General features: G+C 43.3%; 1 protein-coding gene across 4 annotated transcripts in view; it reads right to left on the reverse strand.

Annotated features, from left to right (window-relative positions):
- Positions 1 to 18,152, reverse strand: part of rragd (ras-related GTP binding D) — a 55,629-nt gene that overhangs the window by 18,134 nt on the left and 19,343 nt on the right. For 3 of the 4 annotated variants that reach the window (XM_084482263.1, XM_084482262.1, XM_084482261.1), the window contains exon 6: positions 7,140 to 7,294. In XM_084482263.1, the coding sequence (XP_084338389.1) occupies positions 7,140 to 7,294 (155 nt within the window). Of the gene's footprint in view, positions 1 to 167; positions 513 to 7,139; positions 7,295 to 18,152 lie in introns of those variants that run through there. The other variant, XM_084482264.1, reaches the window with a different exon arrangement.

Here is an 18,152-nt window from a genome sequence, read left to right on the forward strand (position 1 = left end):
GTAGAGCACACGCACACATTGAAAAATAAGCTATGTCAAATTATGCCTCACCAGATGTATCCAAAAATGTAAGACCATTTTATCAGAAAGGTCCCCAATTAGCTACAACTGTCAAACACACATTCGATTCGAACAAGAATAATTTCAATTTGACCAGATGCCTCAGACTCACTGCGGATGATTCACCTTAAATGGTGTTCTTAAATAGTTCCGCAACAGATTATAAAGTCTATTGTACATTCAATCATTGTTCACAAAATTCACAGCAAAAAGAAAAAACGAATAAAAGAACAAATCCCCAAGAAAGGAAACCTCATTGCAAATGAGCCAGCTGCCGTCCCCGGATGTGTCCCGGATACTTCTGGGTGCGTAGGCAAAGGAGCTCGCACACCACAGGTAGAGGGATGCTGCGGTGGAGGACGCATGCCACAGATGTGTTCAAGGGGTTGAGAGCAGGCTGAGGGCCTTTGATCACAACTATGTGCTCGCTGGGTTTTGTAAAGAGGGAAAAACTGTCACATAAAAAAAGGAAAAAAACGTGGTTATGAAATATGATGCCCCCGAGACACAGACACACACATGCACACACACACGCACACACAAACACATACAGGGAATCCGTTTTGCCATACTTTTCAAAGACTTGATACCTAATTATAGCCATAGAGGACATTGTCATGTTGTACTACAATGCATTATATGTACAGCTGGCTCGCAAAATGTATTCATAATGTTTTAAGACTGCTGCATGCTGCAGCTGCATGCCAAAAGCATCAAATATGCTCTAATGGAAAAGTCAAGAATAGTTGCATGGAAATCATGAAATTATTAACGTCAGATCTGTCAAACTCTACTTTCTAGTATAGGAGAATACTACATCATACATACATTTGACTTTTGACATTCTTTCCTAAGAATACGATCAGGTGAAATAGACACTTAAAGGAATGATTTATTGAATTCCAAATTGTTGTCACATGAGAAAGGATCATCAATTGTATTAAACCATGAGAATCGAGGGGCCAAGATTCTGATTGGTTCTGTTTACCATAAGAAAATGGTCACATATATACAGAAATGACAAATCATTTACAAAAGAGTTGAATTAACCAGAAGCCTTTTAGATAAGATGGGAAACAAGACACAAGAGATGGCTGGACATGTAGTGTATCATTTCTGATAACTCTTCTTAATGTGCATTAATTATCATACCAAGCTAAAGCCATGAACGGTGCTGAATGCGTTGCAAAAATATCCTTAATACTTTTATCCAAATAAATCCTCTTGGCAAGGGCAAAAAAACATTGAACTGTTATACGCCAGCCTTGTTTACCCTAGCTCACCACGTCAATCATGGCCCGCACTTTTTCCACCAATTCATTCAACTCCTCAAAGAACATTCGTCGGATGTAATAAGTATTATAATCAGCCTCGTGGCCACGAAGGCTATGTTTTCACCCAGGTTCATCTGTCCGTCTTATTCAGAGTCACAACACGACAGCAAAAATGGAAGTGATCACCCGTCAGGCGTCACCGTTTGACTAAGGGCTCATACACACCAAATCAGGCGTTGCGGCGATTACCACAAACTGCCGTGGCCACGCGGGATGATCAGTCTCTCTTCCATCATCAGCGGTTGCTTGGTAAACAGCAGAACGCTACAAGGCTAACGTTACACAGTAAACAAGGCTCTTCTTCCAGTGTGTTTGCTGGCCCAAGGGATCGGCCACCACATCAGGTTTCTTTTCACTAAATAGACCTCTGAAGAATAAGTCCCGCCTCCGAGGCTCCCAATTCCCTCGGTCAAATATCTATGGGAAATAACACTGCGTTTTTGAATGATCGTACATAACAAACTCTGTAGGTGATGAAGAAGTAAAAGTTGTGTCATGTTTTGAACTACACACTTGGGAGAGTCGTGAAGTCTGCGTAGATCCGCGTTAGCATAATGCTTATTCATAATAGTTAATAGTTATAACTACTTTAACGGCACCGACAATCCAAAACTTCAGTGGGAACTAGATGGAAAAAGTGTGTATTTCAAAACTTGACGCAGCTTTTACTTCTTCGCCACCTACAGAGTTTGTTATGTACGATCATTTAAAAACACCATGTTATTTCCAATAGACATTTGACCGAGGGAACCGGGAGCCTCGGAGGCGGGACTTATTCGTCAGAAGTCTATGTTAAATTGTTTCAACCTCAGCGTGCGAGGAGCGGCTGTGAACCATAACCAACTAACTCTACCCTGTCCAACGCTGAGGCTAAATGGTTGGGTGAGTGGATGGACCCCCTGCTGGACCCCCTGCTGTACCCCGACCCAGCCACTCAAGCCTCTCTCTGATATGGAGGTAGTTCGGACACACAAAGGATGAAGCAGAACGAGATCACCACAGCACTGCAGTACGGTGCAGACAGGAAGATTCTGTTATTTACATCACCACAATAAAAACACTTTAAATTAGGCCTTAAGAAATGGTTGAAAGCAAACCAACGTTGTGAACATTTCTAGTCATTGATTCTTGTCTCTGTGTTTATTTTCATCTTATTTCATGTTTTTTGTTTTTTTGTTTTTTTGTTTTTTTGTTCATTACTCAATTTTATTACTCTGTATCACTGTGATGTGTGTTTGGGTCATTGTCCCAACTCATTACATGTTGTCTTTTAATTTGATTTATAACATCAACTCCTGTCCAGGGACAACAGATGTAAATTAGCCTTGTGGCTATAATCTGGCCCAATTATATATTGTGCATTGTCCCTGTCAAATAAACGTAAAATAAAAAATAAATGCATACCACACACACACACACACACACACACACAACTGAGATAACTATGGAAAACAGGATTTTATTTATTTAAATCCCATGACTTGTCTGATCCCAACCAGGCGGTCTGAATTGTCATCTGTTCAAGTGCTTATCTCCACTGTTATGTGCTACCAACACTGAGAGTGAACCGTTTAAAATCTGTTCCCAGCATCTCCCAACGCGCTCTAAAAGGGGAAAGCAAGAGCATGACACGAGGCCTCTGTTCACCGTGGGGATTAAACGTAAAGTAGACGTTATATTGCTTCTTGAGTGTGCCTTGTGTCACCTCCAGCTCTTCGTGTTGATTAGATTAGTAGAGCTGGATTCAAAAAGTACCAATAGTGCAACAGCGATTGCATTTGGGTATTTTGGTGAGATACTACCACAGATATCTCTCTCACTCTAATATTTAATAACGCTAAGGAAATAAATAGCTTTTTCGCCTATTCTTAACCACAACCCCTAACCTGTTCCATCACGTTATAACCTATTAAATACATGCTGTTACATGAGGTTATAGTGCCCATTACATCTTGCTTATGTGATTAAATGCACTGTCACAGGACACCGATGTAAAGTGTAACTGGATTATGTTACATGTTTGATGGACAATATTCCATCAAACATGTTACAAAGCGCTAGACTGCTCTGTCCCTTCAATTCAATATCTATTGCTTTATTTGTGGATACCTGCTGTTGATTCTCCTCAGCCTAAATTGTTAGTCCCCTTTGATGAAAACATCTGCTAGATTACTTAATGTAAATGTCATACATTTGTGAGAGATTTAATTGCCACAAATAGCCCATGCAGGAGAAGCGAGTCAAATATCAAAAAAATATATAAAATGAATTTTCAATGAATTTTTTATTTTGATCCGTCAAATGTGGGCCATTCTCCACCCGTACACTTGAAAGTTCTTACACAAGCAATGCATAAAAACTTGGTGAAAAATTAAACGTTTGGAGGACATTGACGGATGTGGGTGATGAAGGAACACAGCTCTACATTCCAGTAAGAAAAAGAAAATAAGGAAGAGGCGGGAATTGTGCTAAAACATGAATAAACATGTTCTTGACTTACAGCACCGTCACAAACTCTGAGGATACAATAGACTCCTTAAGGAACAGAGAACCTCTTCAAGATGAATCGAGGCTGTCGGTTGATTGAGTGTGAAAGAAACACACAGGCCGATGCACCGTGTTCCCTGAGGCCTGCCCTTAGGTTTTCCTCTCTCTGACAGATTCACACTCTGTTGCTTCCACACAAAAGGTGCAATGTGTCTGGAAACGCTTTGAAGGGTCAGTGTCTGCGGAGGTCAAAGCGGCTCCTCTGAGTGCTCAGGGCAGCAAATGCCTCAATCAATATCGACGCCGGCCCCCCTAGGAAATGAATGGCGGATCATATTGCAGGGCGTTTCGGAGTGAACACGCAATGGCCACTTGACAGTAGACACTGTTGATGTGTCGACCATCACTGCCATGAGACTTTCAGAAGGAGACAGCGGAGGAGGACTCAACACAACTTTGGGCAGAGGGAGGAAGGGGGGGAGGGGGAAATGAGGGGAGATTTATTTTGACCCACTTTCCTTCTCTTACAGGTTCCTGTCGGCAGCTCTGTAAGCTACTCAGTATGCCAGAAAAGCAGAGTAGGATCCACGGTGGTTTGCCATGGTGTTGGAGCACTGGGTCTCCAAGAGGAAATACTTGTTGCTGAATAACATATAAATATATAAACTGATTTACTTACCAATTACTACCATCACACCTCAGGGGCAGCCCTTACCAGAGACGGTTGCTCTGCTTGGTTATCAGTTACCAGTCTCCTGTACCTGACACCCGCCGATAGAACATGCAGGTCTGAGTAAATGCAGGAGTGGATTCACATTTAACAAAGACAAGGTAAGCATAACATGATGCTGTATAGACTGTTAATTAACACCAGGGGCGGAGTGGGGCACTAAAAGCCACCGGGAGAATTCTGACCGGCCCAGCCCAGCCCAGGTCGCGGACGAGCGCTGAAGTAGAATAATGATGTATAACGCATAGGCCCGGCTTACACACGTCTTGCGGCAGCAAGACGTGGGCTGGTCCACCTGAACTCGGTGGCTAACCGGCCGACCGGGAAAACTCCAGATCGTCCCGACGGCCACTCTGCCCCTGATTAACACCCACCACATGATGAGGAGACATTAAAATAATTCTGCTTTGCAGCTCTGCAGAGCTGCTTCCTTTGGCAGCAGCAGGGTTGACAAAGTACACAAACCCCTGTGTGCACACAATACCTTCCTGACACTGCAGTTACACACACACACACACACACACACACACACACACACACACACACACACACACACACACACACACACACACACACACACACACACACACTCTTAGGAGCTTGTTCATTCCCATGCTATGTATTTTGCAAGGTCCTGGTTGACAGTGAAATGTCATAAAAAAGATATTAAGGACCAAATATTAAAGCAAGGGTAGGGAAATTAATATAGAGGCACTTTTTTCTTTTCCTTCATATTTCTTATTTCCTATTTGACAAACACACTACCTGCGCACATTCTGCCTGTGCAGGCATTGCGCATGAATTCACCCATTACGCATGAACCGAGTTTTCCACAAGGCTAAGCAGACCTATTGCTAAAGTTAGCAAGCTAGTCACGCATTTTGGGGGAGCAGGTTTGGAGTACGCCCAACGGGAGGGGTGGGATCTTTTCGGTAGGATACCTCAATATTCTGGCTTACTCTAGCTGGTTTCTCTGGTTTCTGCATACCATAATTCTAATGAGTTTCAGCCATTGAAGTCCTGCCCTCAATGTTCAAAATATGGATTGTTTTGGCTACTGGTTCCAAAACAAATGCAGATGCTCCGTAGTAGACAAATCGACACCCTTGACTTGACTGTTCCAATGGATGCTGTCTTGTATTATCTATGATAATGACTTAAAAGCAATCAAATGTATGTACTATGTATACTTCAAGTTTCAACAAAGAGCTTAATCCTTTCAATAGAAAATAATGATAGGGATACAAGACAGATCAAAGTCATATCGCATATCACTCAATAACAACATCAAAGTCATGAAATTACAGGTATTACATTGGCTCTCAACAAATGTGTGGTTTAAACCATCAGGTTATGTATTTATAAGTTATAGTCCCAAAATTGACTTGCTGCTTTAAAAACACAGATTGAATGCACCTTTTGAATGATTGAATGATTGAATAATTTTGTAAAAATAATCTTCTTGAACCCTAACTAATCCTGTTTTGCCTACAATTAAAGACTTGAACGATGGCCTCTGATTTTCCTCATAACAAATAGCTACTGACACTAAAGTGGCAGCCTTGAAGAATTTCCAATTTATGAATGTCTTTTAAGGCACTTTCTATCGCCCAATGAGGTAACACAATGGCTATTGAGCTTACAGAACACGGAACAAAGCCCTTGCATTTGCAGTGGTATGAGTGTTACAAACTATGTGATGGTTTTACCGCTGATTGCCAAAGGTGTCGTCAAAGTAATATTAACAGAACTTTCTTTGATTCATCTAGTTGTCATTTTTGTCGTTGAGCTGAAATGTGACCGACATGTCAACATGCTCTTCTATGGATTACTTTACTTTAGGGATTACTTTAATTGCTGCGATCCAGGGCTGGGTGTTGTATATCAGTACTTGTCTGTCTCAATTAAATCACAGGCTTTTAGAGCACATTGTACTTTTGTAATATGACCTATTTGCCAGTAAAATAGGTCATAAGCACTTACCAGTGAGTATGAATGTTATTCTTTCTGGGTTTGATTGGATCATGACATCATTGTAAGGCTTGTCATGATATATAATTAGTTGACCATTAATTCCGCATACTGCCGCAGGTTGTTGTCCCAACAAATCTGCAGCTGCGGTTGTGTTTAATCCCTTTGAAATATAAAATAACGTATACACCACACCACACTGTTGATGTGGTGAATAGCGTGATGGTGTGTCAATTAGCTATAATTATTGCCTATCACATTCAATAATTATATATGAAAATAACACCACTATGAGGCCGAACACAGAGAGGACATCCACTGCAGAGACAAGAATACCAGGATGGAGACGAATACAGAGAGGCCACCCAGATAAACACAAGACTTCAAGGATGGAGACAACACAAAGAAGGGACATCCAAACAAACGGTGGCGGGATTGAGATGAAAACAGAGGGGCCATCCAGACACACATAAGACTACCAGGCTAGAGACGGACACAGAGAGGGACAGACGCCGCAGAGGGGGAAACAGGGCACTGCACACAATGTGTGTTCTGACCTTTCCTCTCGAAGCTCTCCTCTCGCAGGAAGCAGACCATGGCCAGGAACTTGGTGACCTCCTTCAGGTACACCACAGTGGTGTTATTCAGACGGATGATGGCCATAGAGTCTTTGTCGTAAGGCGAGCCGACAGCTGGATCCTCCTCGGCCAGGCTAGAGGGAGAGAGTGCTTTAAATGGTAAATGGACTGCATTTTTCTAGCACTTTTCTTACCTGAGCCTGCTCAAAGCGCTTTTACACAGAGTTCCTCACTTTCATCCATTCACCCACTGACGGCGGTGTCAACCGTGCATAAAACGGCCAGCATGTCTGGAACCGTTTGGGGTTGAGCTGCCGGGGATCGAACCAGAAACCTTTTGGTTCCTTAACCACATTTGTTCTACCTCCTGAGTAACTGGCATCATGTAGGATCAGAAGCTCAGGAAAAGGAGAAGGAGGAGGAGGAAGAGGAGGAGGGGGAGGAGGAGCAAGGAGACAAGTTTGGGGCGTGGAAGAAGGAGGAGGTGGCGTTCGATAAATATTGGTACAAGGGAAACAGGAAGGATAACAAAAAAGTAGGACGGGCCGTCCTTGTGCACAGAAAAACTTGTGGTTTCACGTCCACCAGAACCGCAGCGGTAAAGGGACCACGAGCAAGAAAGAGGAGGGCTGATTATAGAGAGCGGGAAATAGAGCAAAGGGACGCATGTAAGAGGTGAGAGAGTAAAGCCCTGAAAGAAAGGTAAATGACAGGCCATGATGAAAAATGAAGGAGACGGGGAGGAGGGGGTCGAGAGGGATACAGAGAAAAGATCAGACAGAGAAAGGGGGGGGGGAAGAGAGAGAGAGAGAGGGAAAGAAAGAGAGAGGGCTAGGTGCGTCGGTGGGAACAGGGAGGGTTTCCATTGTTGGCCAAAGACCAGGTGCCTTTGTTCCCTTCTTACTCATTCTGGTGGTTTGTTCCAGTGCTTGTCTACTCTGAAAAACCCACAGCACAAAAAGGAGCATCTTTATTCCATGCCAAACTTCCCTCATCTTGATTAACATTCATCCTTTGTTTTAAAATATCCTTTGGGAGAATTTAGTATTTAATCATTTGGAATTACCATAAATCCAGATCCAAAGTCTGATATCATCAGTCATATATATATATATCTTTATATTCTATATCCTAAAATTCATTTTGTTTAAATCCTAAAATTTTTGCATACATTTTATAAATGCTTCTAAATTAACTGCATGTTATGCGGTTAATGTAATGCTAATGCAATGTAATCCATGCTAATGTAATTATCAGAAATGTCCTATTCGTGTAACTTTTTACTTTGTTTTGTTTGGTGACAGAGAGGCGTTCGAGCCCAGCGCTTTTCATACCACGCCACTCACACTATAATAGCTCTTTAACCAATTAAGCATGGAACACAAAACTTCATACTCAAGCCTCTAATTAATGTTGCTATCCCAGCTGTTTTGGCATGATATAGATTGCAGCCCTCTGTTCAGCAATCTCAGCCAATATGGTACACACACACACACACACACACACACACACACACATACACAACCTTCTCATCGGGCTATGGAGGGTGGACCGTTTGCACACACAAACAAACACATCGGAATTCAAACAAAGGCAGCGCCACACAGGTGTAGCATCAGATGCCTCTGAACCAAAGGGGCCAAGGAGATCTATATGTTTGCAAATCTAATTAAACGAGTGATGAAGATTGAGTCAAGGTGTTTCAAGTTGGCACAGCTCTATAGAGCAGCATAGAGCTGCCGCCTGGGCTGAACAAAAAATGTATACTAATGGCAGACATTCAGGTATGCACTGCCAATACTATTTGGCAGCGAGGCTGGTTTGAAATTGCACTCATCTATAAGTTCCTTAAAGGCTGAGTGTGGGGCTTGAATATTTACTCACTTAATATGTTGAGTGACCTAGTTTAGACTGAAGTGGAACCCAACGGCCTGTCGCCCCAACAGGGCTTACGCCTGGTCTTAAGCTAAGTCTGTCGTAACTTGGCGCTCCAAGTCCGACCTAATAGTGACGCCGGCTGCACCGTCTATGCTAAAACTTTCTTCTCAGTGAGACCGGGTGTGAGTCCTAAGGGAGTAGGCATAAAGACTAAATCTGGGCCGTTCCTCTAGTAACAATACAGCCACACAATGGCGCATGTCATCCATCATATTTACGATCAGGGGATACAGATGGGAGAGAGTTCTAGAGACAGAAGTGATCCACTGGAAATATAGAACAAAGAAGAGCTGTCTGAGGCGTTTCAATTCTGTTGGAGGGAACTATTTTAACTTATTGAAGAGCTGTGACCGGACATAACGGCATGACCCGCGTTAGAGCTTCTAATTGCATTTTGTTTTTAAGCATAGCTCTACACATTTTGGATCCCAATGTCCATTCCGTTGCACTTTCTCTTCCCCTGATCCTCCATTATGTTGCTGTCAATTAATAATAATAATAATAATAATAATAATCAGCTACAAATTAGCAAGACAGTGTGAGATTGTGAACAGTGTATCCTAGCAATGCACACTGCTAAGCAATAGCCATAGTGTGTGGACATTCACGTGAATGTGCATCACCGAGACCGGGCGTAGTGAAGACTAGGCGCTGGTTTGATTAATGCAACCGACTTAAAGTCCACTCTAAAGACTGGTCTTAACAAAGACCGACTTCGCAGTTGGGACCAGGCTTAGTAAAGACCAGTTGGGCAACACACTCCAGGGTGTCAGTCAGTCAGTCAGTAGCACACACACACACACACACACACACACACACATGCACCCTTTAAAATGACCACGACACTAATCTATGCGACAGCCCAAAACATATTGGAGTCAAGAGGTGTGTATTGTGAAATGACTAATTATTTCCATCATCTCCATGCAAGAGCATACTGCATTGTAAACTGTAGGTAGAAGAGGGTGATGTGGTGATAGGAGGGAAGCTGCCCTAAGGTTAACGCTCTGGCGCAAACTGAACACAGCCTTCAGGACAGAAAGACACATAACAAACTGAATAAGATCTAAATAAAAACAATCTCTATTCAAACTGATCTTGATTTGGAGTACAGAGAATTTCAGAGAGATTCAGAGAGAGATTTTTTTCCAGCTGCAAAGCATATTCATCCAAGGTCCACACGGATGTAGAATATGAATGAGGGGTTCATTCCTGAAAGAAGGCTTGTTTATGTCAAGCACTATGACGTCTTTGCTTTGGAGCCCCGCACCTGTTCCACTTACCAATGACTATCAACACACGTATGAGTTCTACAGTAGGCAAGTGGTTGGTTGAATATTCCCTTGACAACCACTTTGGGGAACAGCTTTAACACGTTGATAGATGCATTATCATGAAATTCAAAAATTTGAACTAAGAAAAATAATTGTTGAATAGTTTCTGAATCTCTTCCGATGATATCCACTGGGCAGCAAGGTTGACTTTCAAAGGATGTTAAATACTTGAATACGTTCTTTTGATTCTACCTTTCCTTCATATTCATCCCTCTTCAAATATCTGGCATAAAGTATCACCATCTTTTCAGTTTGTCATATTTCATATTTCTTTTTAAATCCAGGACACAAAAAAAAGAAGAAGCCTAATTAAATCCAATTGAGATCTTGAGACTCTAAAAAGACCCCTGGCATCAATAGTCAGTCAGTTCAAAATCCTAAAAACGTTAGCATTAGCATTTTTTGGCTATGAAAATGTGTTCCATTGCACTCAGCATGATAGTACGATATTGCTCATGGCATGTATTTATTTACTGTGGTGTTCAGGGGTGTGGCCTGGCATGGGCTAAAGACAGGGGGGCGTTGCTTGGCATGGGCTACAGATAGGGGCCGTGGCCTGACATGGGCTCTACAGACAGGGGGGCGTGGCTTGGCATGGGCTACAGATAGGGGCGTGGCCTTGAGGCGGCTACAGACATAGGGCATGGCTTGGCGGCAGCCAGACAGGGGGAGCGTCAAAGCAGGACATAAATACTGTTCTCTCTCTTACAGTGAGGTTATTATGATGTTTTGTCAGTGGAGGTTGTTCAGCCAAAGCTGCAATCTAATATTTGATCAACTGCCATTTAGTATAACTGCTGCAAATATAAGTAGTACAGCAGAGACTTGCTACTCCCTCCAAAAGGGTTAAGAGAAAAACTCCAAACTGTCATATTCTGACTATGTTATTTAGTTTCCATTCTCCACCTGTCCACCAGATGCCCTTAGACTTTTCCCCTCGCTTCCCAGATCCCGCCGCTCCCGTTTGCAATCACTTCATTCCCCTAATCGGAGCGTTCCTGTCAATCACCCAACCTGCACCTCATGCCCTGATCTGTGGGAGTGTGTGTGGATGCCAGCTGGTTGAGGCCGCCTCACCTGGCCGAGTCTGATTGGACTCTGGGGGGGGAGGCTGCACACCTGTTGCACATTGCGTAATCAGTGTCCCCAGGTTAAACCAGCCGTCCCCACACGCACTGGGGAACATAGACATTATAAAGAGTAGACGCCGCATTGGCTGCTGGACGCAAGAAATGCGGCCACCATCTTGGACCAGTCATACTCCTAGTTGCGTAGCAGCAGAAGACATGAAGATGCCAGAACACTGTGCGGCATATTCCTGCTCAAATTGGCGGACCATCGCAAATAGGGCCCGGGGGATTACTTTTCAGGAGGAGACACAGTTTGGCATCGACAACCAGACTTGTTGTCATTGGTTGTGTCTGTGTTTCAGGTTAAGGCTGCACCAGCACCACATTACCAAATTCGCCTCTCTTGAACTGCAGAAAGGGAGCACAAGAAAGAAGCTGCAAGAAGATGCAAAACAGTCCTCTTTCAGGGGTTTTAGCTCATACAAAAACTTTTGTATATATATATATATATTGTTTAAACTTATTAAATAGCTGAATCTGCCCCTGTTTCTGCTTCTCTATCATATTTATAGTGTGATTTGCAAAATACCTCATCATAGCCTACATCACATATCATAGGGTGACCAGGGGCCTCATGTACAAAGACTTGCGTGGATTTCTGACTAAAACTTTGCGGACGCCAAAATCTGGAAAGCTGCTGCGCACAAATAAATCCGGATGTATCAATCCTTGCGTAAGCACGATTTCACGCAGATTCTCTTTGTACATCCCAATTAACGTGAAATCGAGCGCACATGCACGAGCCCGTCTCTCCACCCAGTCTCCTCCCTCATTTAATATGCTAATTCGTATAAATAGGCCTGCAGTAGTGCGCTCGTTAGGAGAAAGGAGAAAGGAAGAAAAAATAACTTTAGTGAATGCGAGGTGGAGGTGCTGATTTCAGAGGTAGAGGCCAGAAATAAAATCTTGTTTGGCTCTCTTCAGCACCAAAAGCACCAAAAGCACCAAAATCAGCACCAAAAGCAAAAAACTGGCGTCAATGAGGTTGGGGCGGAAAGCCGAACTGTGGCTGACATTAAAAAAAAGTGGTCGGACATCAAGGTGGACGTAAAAAGAAAGGTCTCTACCCACCGGAGAAGCGTGGGTCAGAGCGCAGCGGGGCGGAGTCTGGGAGCTCGCCCTATTTGAGCAAAGGGTGGCAGCTGTGATTTGGGATCGGCTCTTTTTTGACAAAAAAATCATAATAGTCGCGGAACACCCGTTAATTTTGAATGCGACCATCTTCTAACAAGGCCAACACTGCCATTGTCAACCTATCGGCACATTTTGCGCATGCTTTTATATTCTCATTTATTTGGATGCATGCTGACGATAGGTTGTATCCATACACCCAATGTGTCAATAATATGTAGGGCTACATAATTCTTAATTAGCCGACTGGTTCATTGATGGATTGATTTTAACTAACAATGGCTTGTGCTTACTCCACTCAACATCACATAATAATATTGCAGTCAAGAATTTCACAACAAATGTGTGAAGAGAGAGAATATGTCATGCGTGGTCCGGAAAATATGTAACGTTTAATAAACAAGCCATCACTGAAAATAATATTGCTGGGGCTTCCTTTTAATTCCAATATTGACAATTTAGTTTTATGGGTCTGTTTAAGTTTAGCCTGACAAGTTATTGTTGTCGAGACGCATAATGTGACACTGTTGTCACATTATGCGTCTCGACAACAATAACGCATGATTGAAGCGCATTTAAGATCACGCATTCCGACGTTCAAATCCACTTTGAACTCGCCTCATATTGCAATATTACTTCATGACTCGTGATCGCGTAGGCTTAATGTTGTTGCGCTGCATTGCCTCTATGTGCCGCCAACTGACAAAATGCAGCAGAAATGTGCGTAAGCCAGGCATTTAGTTTGCGTGGAGAACCGCACTTTCTCACGTCAAGTCAGTCTTTGTACATCCGAACGTTTGCGTGAGAAGTTGCTTACGCAGCTTTTTTGTGCGTAAGCAAGCTTTGTACATGAGGCCCCAGACGTCCCCGTTTTGGTTGCCTGTCCCTGGCTCAATACAGAAAAAACTACCTGTCCCCGTTTTGTTTTCGAAGACACTTTTTTCAATCAGATTGTTAGTCAAACTGGAAATGTCTCAGTTTTTCCCCCTTTTCGGGGATTATGTTCCCAGTTTTGATTTATATCATATATCAGAATATTATATTACTGTTAAGCCCACTATGAATATTAAAACAAGCTGAACCATGTGTCCTGTATCATGGCTACATGTATGACCTTTGCAGCAAAAAAACCTGTGTGAAAATCAGTTTGGTCTTCAGTGAGGTATGATTAATTAAAAGTGCTGACAGTTCATTGCACCTGCCAAACAGATTACACTGAGTAGAGCGGTCGACTGGTCCAAGATGGCGGCCCCACGGCTTGTCAGCGCCAGTAGGCAGTAGTGGTCAATGCGGCGTCTACTCTTAATTATGTCTATGCTGGTGACATCTCCTGGATGGCAGTGGAGCACCCTTGCCATGTTCAGTATCAAACCGTTGCAATAAACCTGATTTTTGACAACACCACCCTGTGTCCTTGGTCTGGAGGAGCCCAAAAAAAGTCCCCTAGGTGGAGTATAGCATGGACATTTGCTATAGTCTCTCTCCCCATATTAACCAGTTCACTTCCGTCATTCCCTTGTTGGGTTTGTTATATTTGTCATGTCCTTTTGTCATTGTTGTTATCAAGTTTGTTAGTCTTTTCTATGCCAGTTCAGGGAACTGAGATGTAGTTTTCTTTATTAAAGCCTTTTTGTCACATTCCCAGAGTTTCGTCTGCATTTGGATCCTGTCCCTTTATTTCCTACTGGCCGATCCACTGAATGAAACACGTATATGCTCTCAAACTCTTCACTCTTGGCCTAATACACTCCTCAGATCAAACACTGCACTCCATTCAGGCCGATCTCAATACACCAATCTGACATAACATTCAATTTCATTAATTTTTTCCTCTCCTTTAGATACAAGAGCAAAAAAAAAAGAAACTGACGTGTTTCATTTATTCATCCATCTTCCCTTTTAGTCTATTCCACTTTTTTGTTGTCGTCCAGGCAACAGGATATCTCTCATCACAGACAGCAAGGGGAGTGAGCCATACACCATTCCACTGTTACCATATCCGTGGGTGCGTGGGTGTGTGCATGCATTTCTTTTTTTTTTAATCATGATTTAATACACTCACTGGCAGTCCCTTCAGCAAAAGAATAATAAAGGACGAATAAAGAAGACAGAAGTTGTTGAAGACAATGAGATTGCTGTAAGGCTTCCTATGGAACACATCGTGTTGAGCAGCACGCGCTACAAGGCTGGGACTCGTAGCACTCACGCTACACAGGAATTCAAGAGGTTTACTTTAATGGGCTACCTTCACTTTCAACTTTTTCCCAGCACTTTTCAAATAAGTGCATATGGGCACTTTTTTTCTTCTCATTTGTCACACACACAGGCTGCACATCTTAACACATCCATCTCACAAAAGTTGCCGCACAATCTCGTTCTGCACATTGTCCAGACAAAAAGCGAACAAAAAAACTAAAAACAATGCTGCCTTTTAATTGGGTGAAGGTTTTCGTCTTCTGGGCATTGGCAGAGGTCACGCAGTATGGGGGATGTCTACTGACCCAGCCAACTGGACCTAGAGGGCAGATTAGGAACCCAATTACATCCTCAGCTTGGGTGAGCTTGGACTGAGAACATTGTCTGTGTGCGTGTGTGTATGTGTGGGGGGGTGGAAGATTGTGGATCAGTGCAAGTTTACTCAAGACTTACATTTACCCAAAACTCACGCATTCGGTACGCATCTTCGAGCTCTCATCATTCTGCTCATGTTCCAGAAGAAAGGAGTCTCATAAATACACGCCCCAACCCCCCACCAACCAATCCATCCCCACCGAGGAGGCGGGGGGGAAGTTGCAGCCTAATCTCCAATCCCTTTTCTCTGGTGTTTTGTATTGATGACAGTGATCAATTTCCTTAGCCATAGCCATGATTATACAGCATGTGCCCTCTGTTGATCAACACGGCACATTTTATTAGTAATATATATCTATAGATCTATAGATATATATATAAGAAAATAAATAGTCATTATGGTCGGTTCCACTATAAATGGAAGATAGGATCATAAGGTAATCTGTAGTTAAAGGCATTTTAATTTCAGTAGGGCAAGGCAGACTCCACCTTCAGTGCAGAACACTCCCAATTGATGTCATGGTTATGCTTATATATTACTACATGGCTTTGATAAATACTCAATTCTGATTAATGGTTAATTATGGCATTCTGTGGTCTGTTATTTAGACCCAGTTCTGATCATAGACTCTGTGTTGTCGGACACACAACACTTGTGGTAAATTATTGATTTCTACAGCCGTGTAATAAGCGTGAGAATGCATCAGGGTTCTGCATCGCCCTGTGGGGGTTATTTTTCCCCCATAATGAGAGGCTTGTATACACTATCCCTTACAAGTGGTTCAACAGCCAACACCCACTCTACATACTGTCGTCCTCATATGTTTACATTTACATTTAGGGGATTTTGCTGAAGCTTTCACACATTCACACACCGACGGCGGAGTCAACCACGCAAGGCGACAGCCAGCTTGTCAGGAGCAGTCAGGGTGAGGCGTCTCGCTCAGGGACACCTCGACACTGCTGGGAGGAGCCGGGGATCGAACTAGCAACATTCCGGATACCAGTCAATCCGGTATACCTCCTGAGCTACTGTGGCCCTTATATGTTTACTATTTATTTATTTTATTTGATCCCAACATTTATGTGGAACATCAGCCAAAGCACGTCTGCATGTAAAAGAGATGCTACGGCAAAACAGGATTGGCCTTTACTCATCTTTCTCGACTGATTTTGACGGGAAACGATAGACGACATACAGGTGGTGAACTCTGTGGACTGGAGGCCCAGGTCGGCCTGGTTAGCTTAAAGGGGTAGTTCGGAATTTTGGACATCGGACCTCATTTCCAAGTGAGCCAGTGTGTTATTTATCATTGGAGACCGTTTTCAACATGATTAATTCAGTCCTTCTAGTTGCAGAAATCGCTGGTGCTAGGTTAGCGCAAGTCAAGGGGAACTGCTAGCCTGCCAATAAAAACAGTTTTACCCACTCCACAGTACACCCGAGGCAAACCAATTATAATGCCAGACTATCAATGTAAATGTCTGTGTTGATAGAATAATGTTAGAAATAAAACTACCCTTGCATTGCATTTAGTTTATAATCCCTGTAGTTGGAAGCAGGCTATGGCAGAGGCAGACTGATATTACCTGGAGTGCGCTTCTCTGTTTACATTCTGCTGTAATGAATTGGCTGCTACACCAGAGCAAAGTGAAATTCCGCGGCTGCTGAGAAAGTAGTCCCTCAAAATGTAATGCGATCATTGCGATACAAGGATAGTTTTATTTCGAACATTATTCTATCAACACAGACATTTACATCGATAGTCAGGCGTTATAATTGGTTTGCCTCGGGTGTACTGTGGAGTGGGTAAAACTGTTTTTATTGGCAGGCTAGCAGTTCCCCTCGACTTGCGCTAACCTAGCACCAGCGATTTCTACAACTAGAAGGACTGAATGAAACATGTTGAAAACGGTCTCCAATGATAAATAACACACTGGCTCACTTGGAAATGAGGTCCGATGTCCAAAATTCCGAACTACCCCTTTAAGGTGCTCCTGGGCCAATCACTGGAGTCTACCTCACTTATGCCGCTTTTCCACCGCCAGTACCAGCTCGACTCGACTCGACTCGCCACGCCTTTTTTGCGTTTCCATTGGCAAAAAAAGTACCTGGTACCTAGTACCGGGTACTTTTTTTAGTACTACCTCCGTCGAGGTTCCAAGCGAGAGGAGTAGGTACTTTTGTGTGACGTAAACAGGCTGCTGGTAACTGATTGGCCAGCGGCTGTAAATGGGAATAATCACTCAAAGTTAAGTTGTGTCCGGCGTGGTTGGAGTCCACGAACCCGCTCCCGAGGGGGACACTGATCAGCGTTTCGCCGTGTGTGTCGCTCCTTTCCCGGGGCTAGAGTTAGGCTGCGCGTCGTTATGTGTGTCGGGCGTGGATGTGTGTGTCCGGCGTGGCTGGAGTCCACGGACCGGCTCCGGAGGATCAGCGTTTCGCTGTTTCGTTTCAGTGTCGTTCCTTTCCTAGGGCTCGAGTTTCGCCTCTATCAACGTTACCGTATGACAACAATAGACGCGCAGTCATTGCGCTTTTTATTTTATTTTATTTCCCATCATAACCTTTCCCGGGAATCAGGAAATAGTCTTGATCAGATTCAGATTTCCCGGGAATCGCGTCTCCCGTGATTAAAACCTAATGACGACCCGCCCATGGTGGAGAGGTTCTTTTCTACGACCCGCCCACATTGAAGAGGTACTTTTTTAGATGGAAACGCAACCAAACCGAGTTGAGTCGAGGCGAGTCGAGTCGAGTCGAGTTGGTACTGGCGGTGGAAAAGCGGCATTAAGGTACTGGTAAGCATCTATGCGCCGTGCACTTCACAGGGAATAGAAAGATAGAAAAAACAAAATGCGATACTTCAAAGGGAATGTGAACAAAA

This window comes from Micromesistius poutassou, assembly GCF_964030765.1.
Source record: "Micromesistius poutassou genome assembly, chromosome: 17".
Lineage (NCBI taxonomy): Eukaryota > Metazoa > Chordata > Actinopteri > Gadiformes > Gadidae > Micromesistius > Micromesistius poutassou.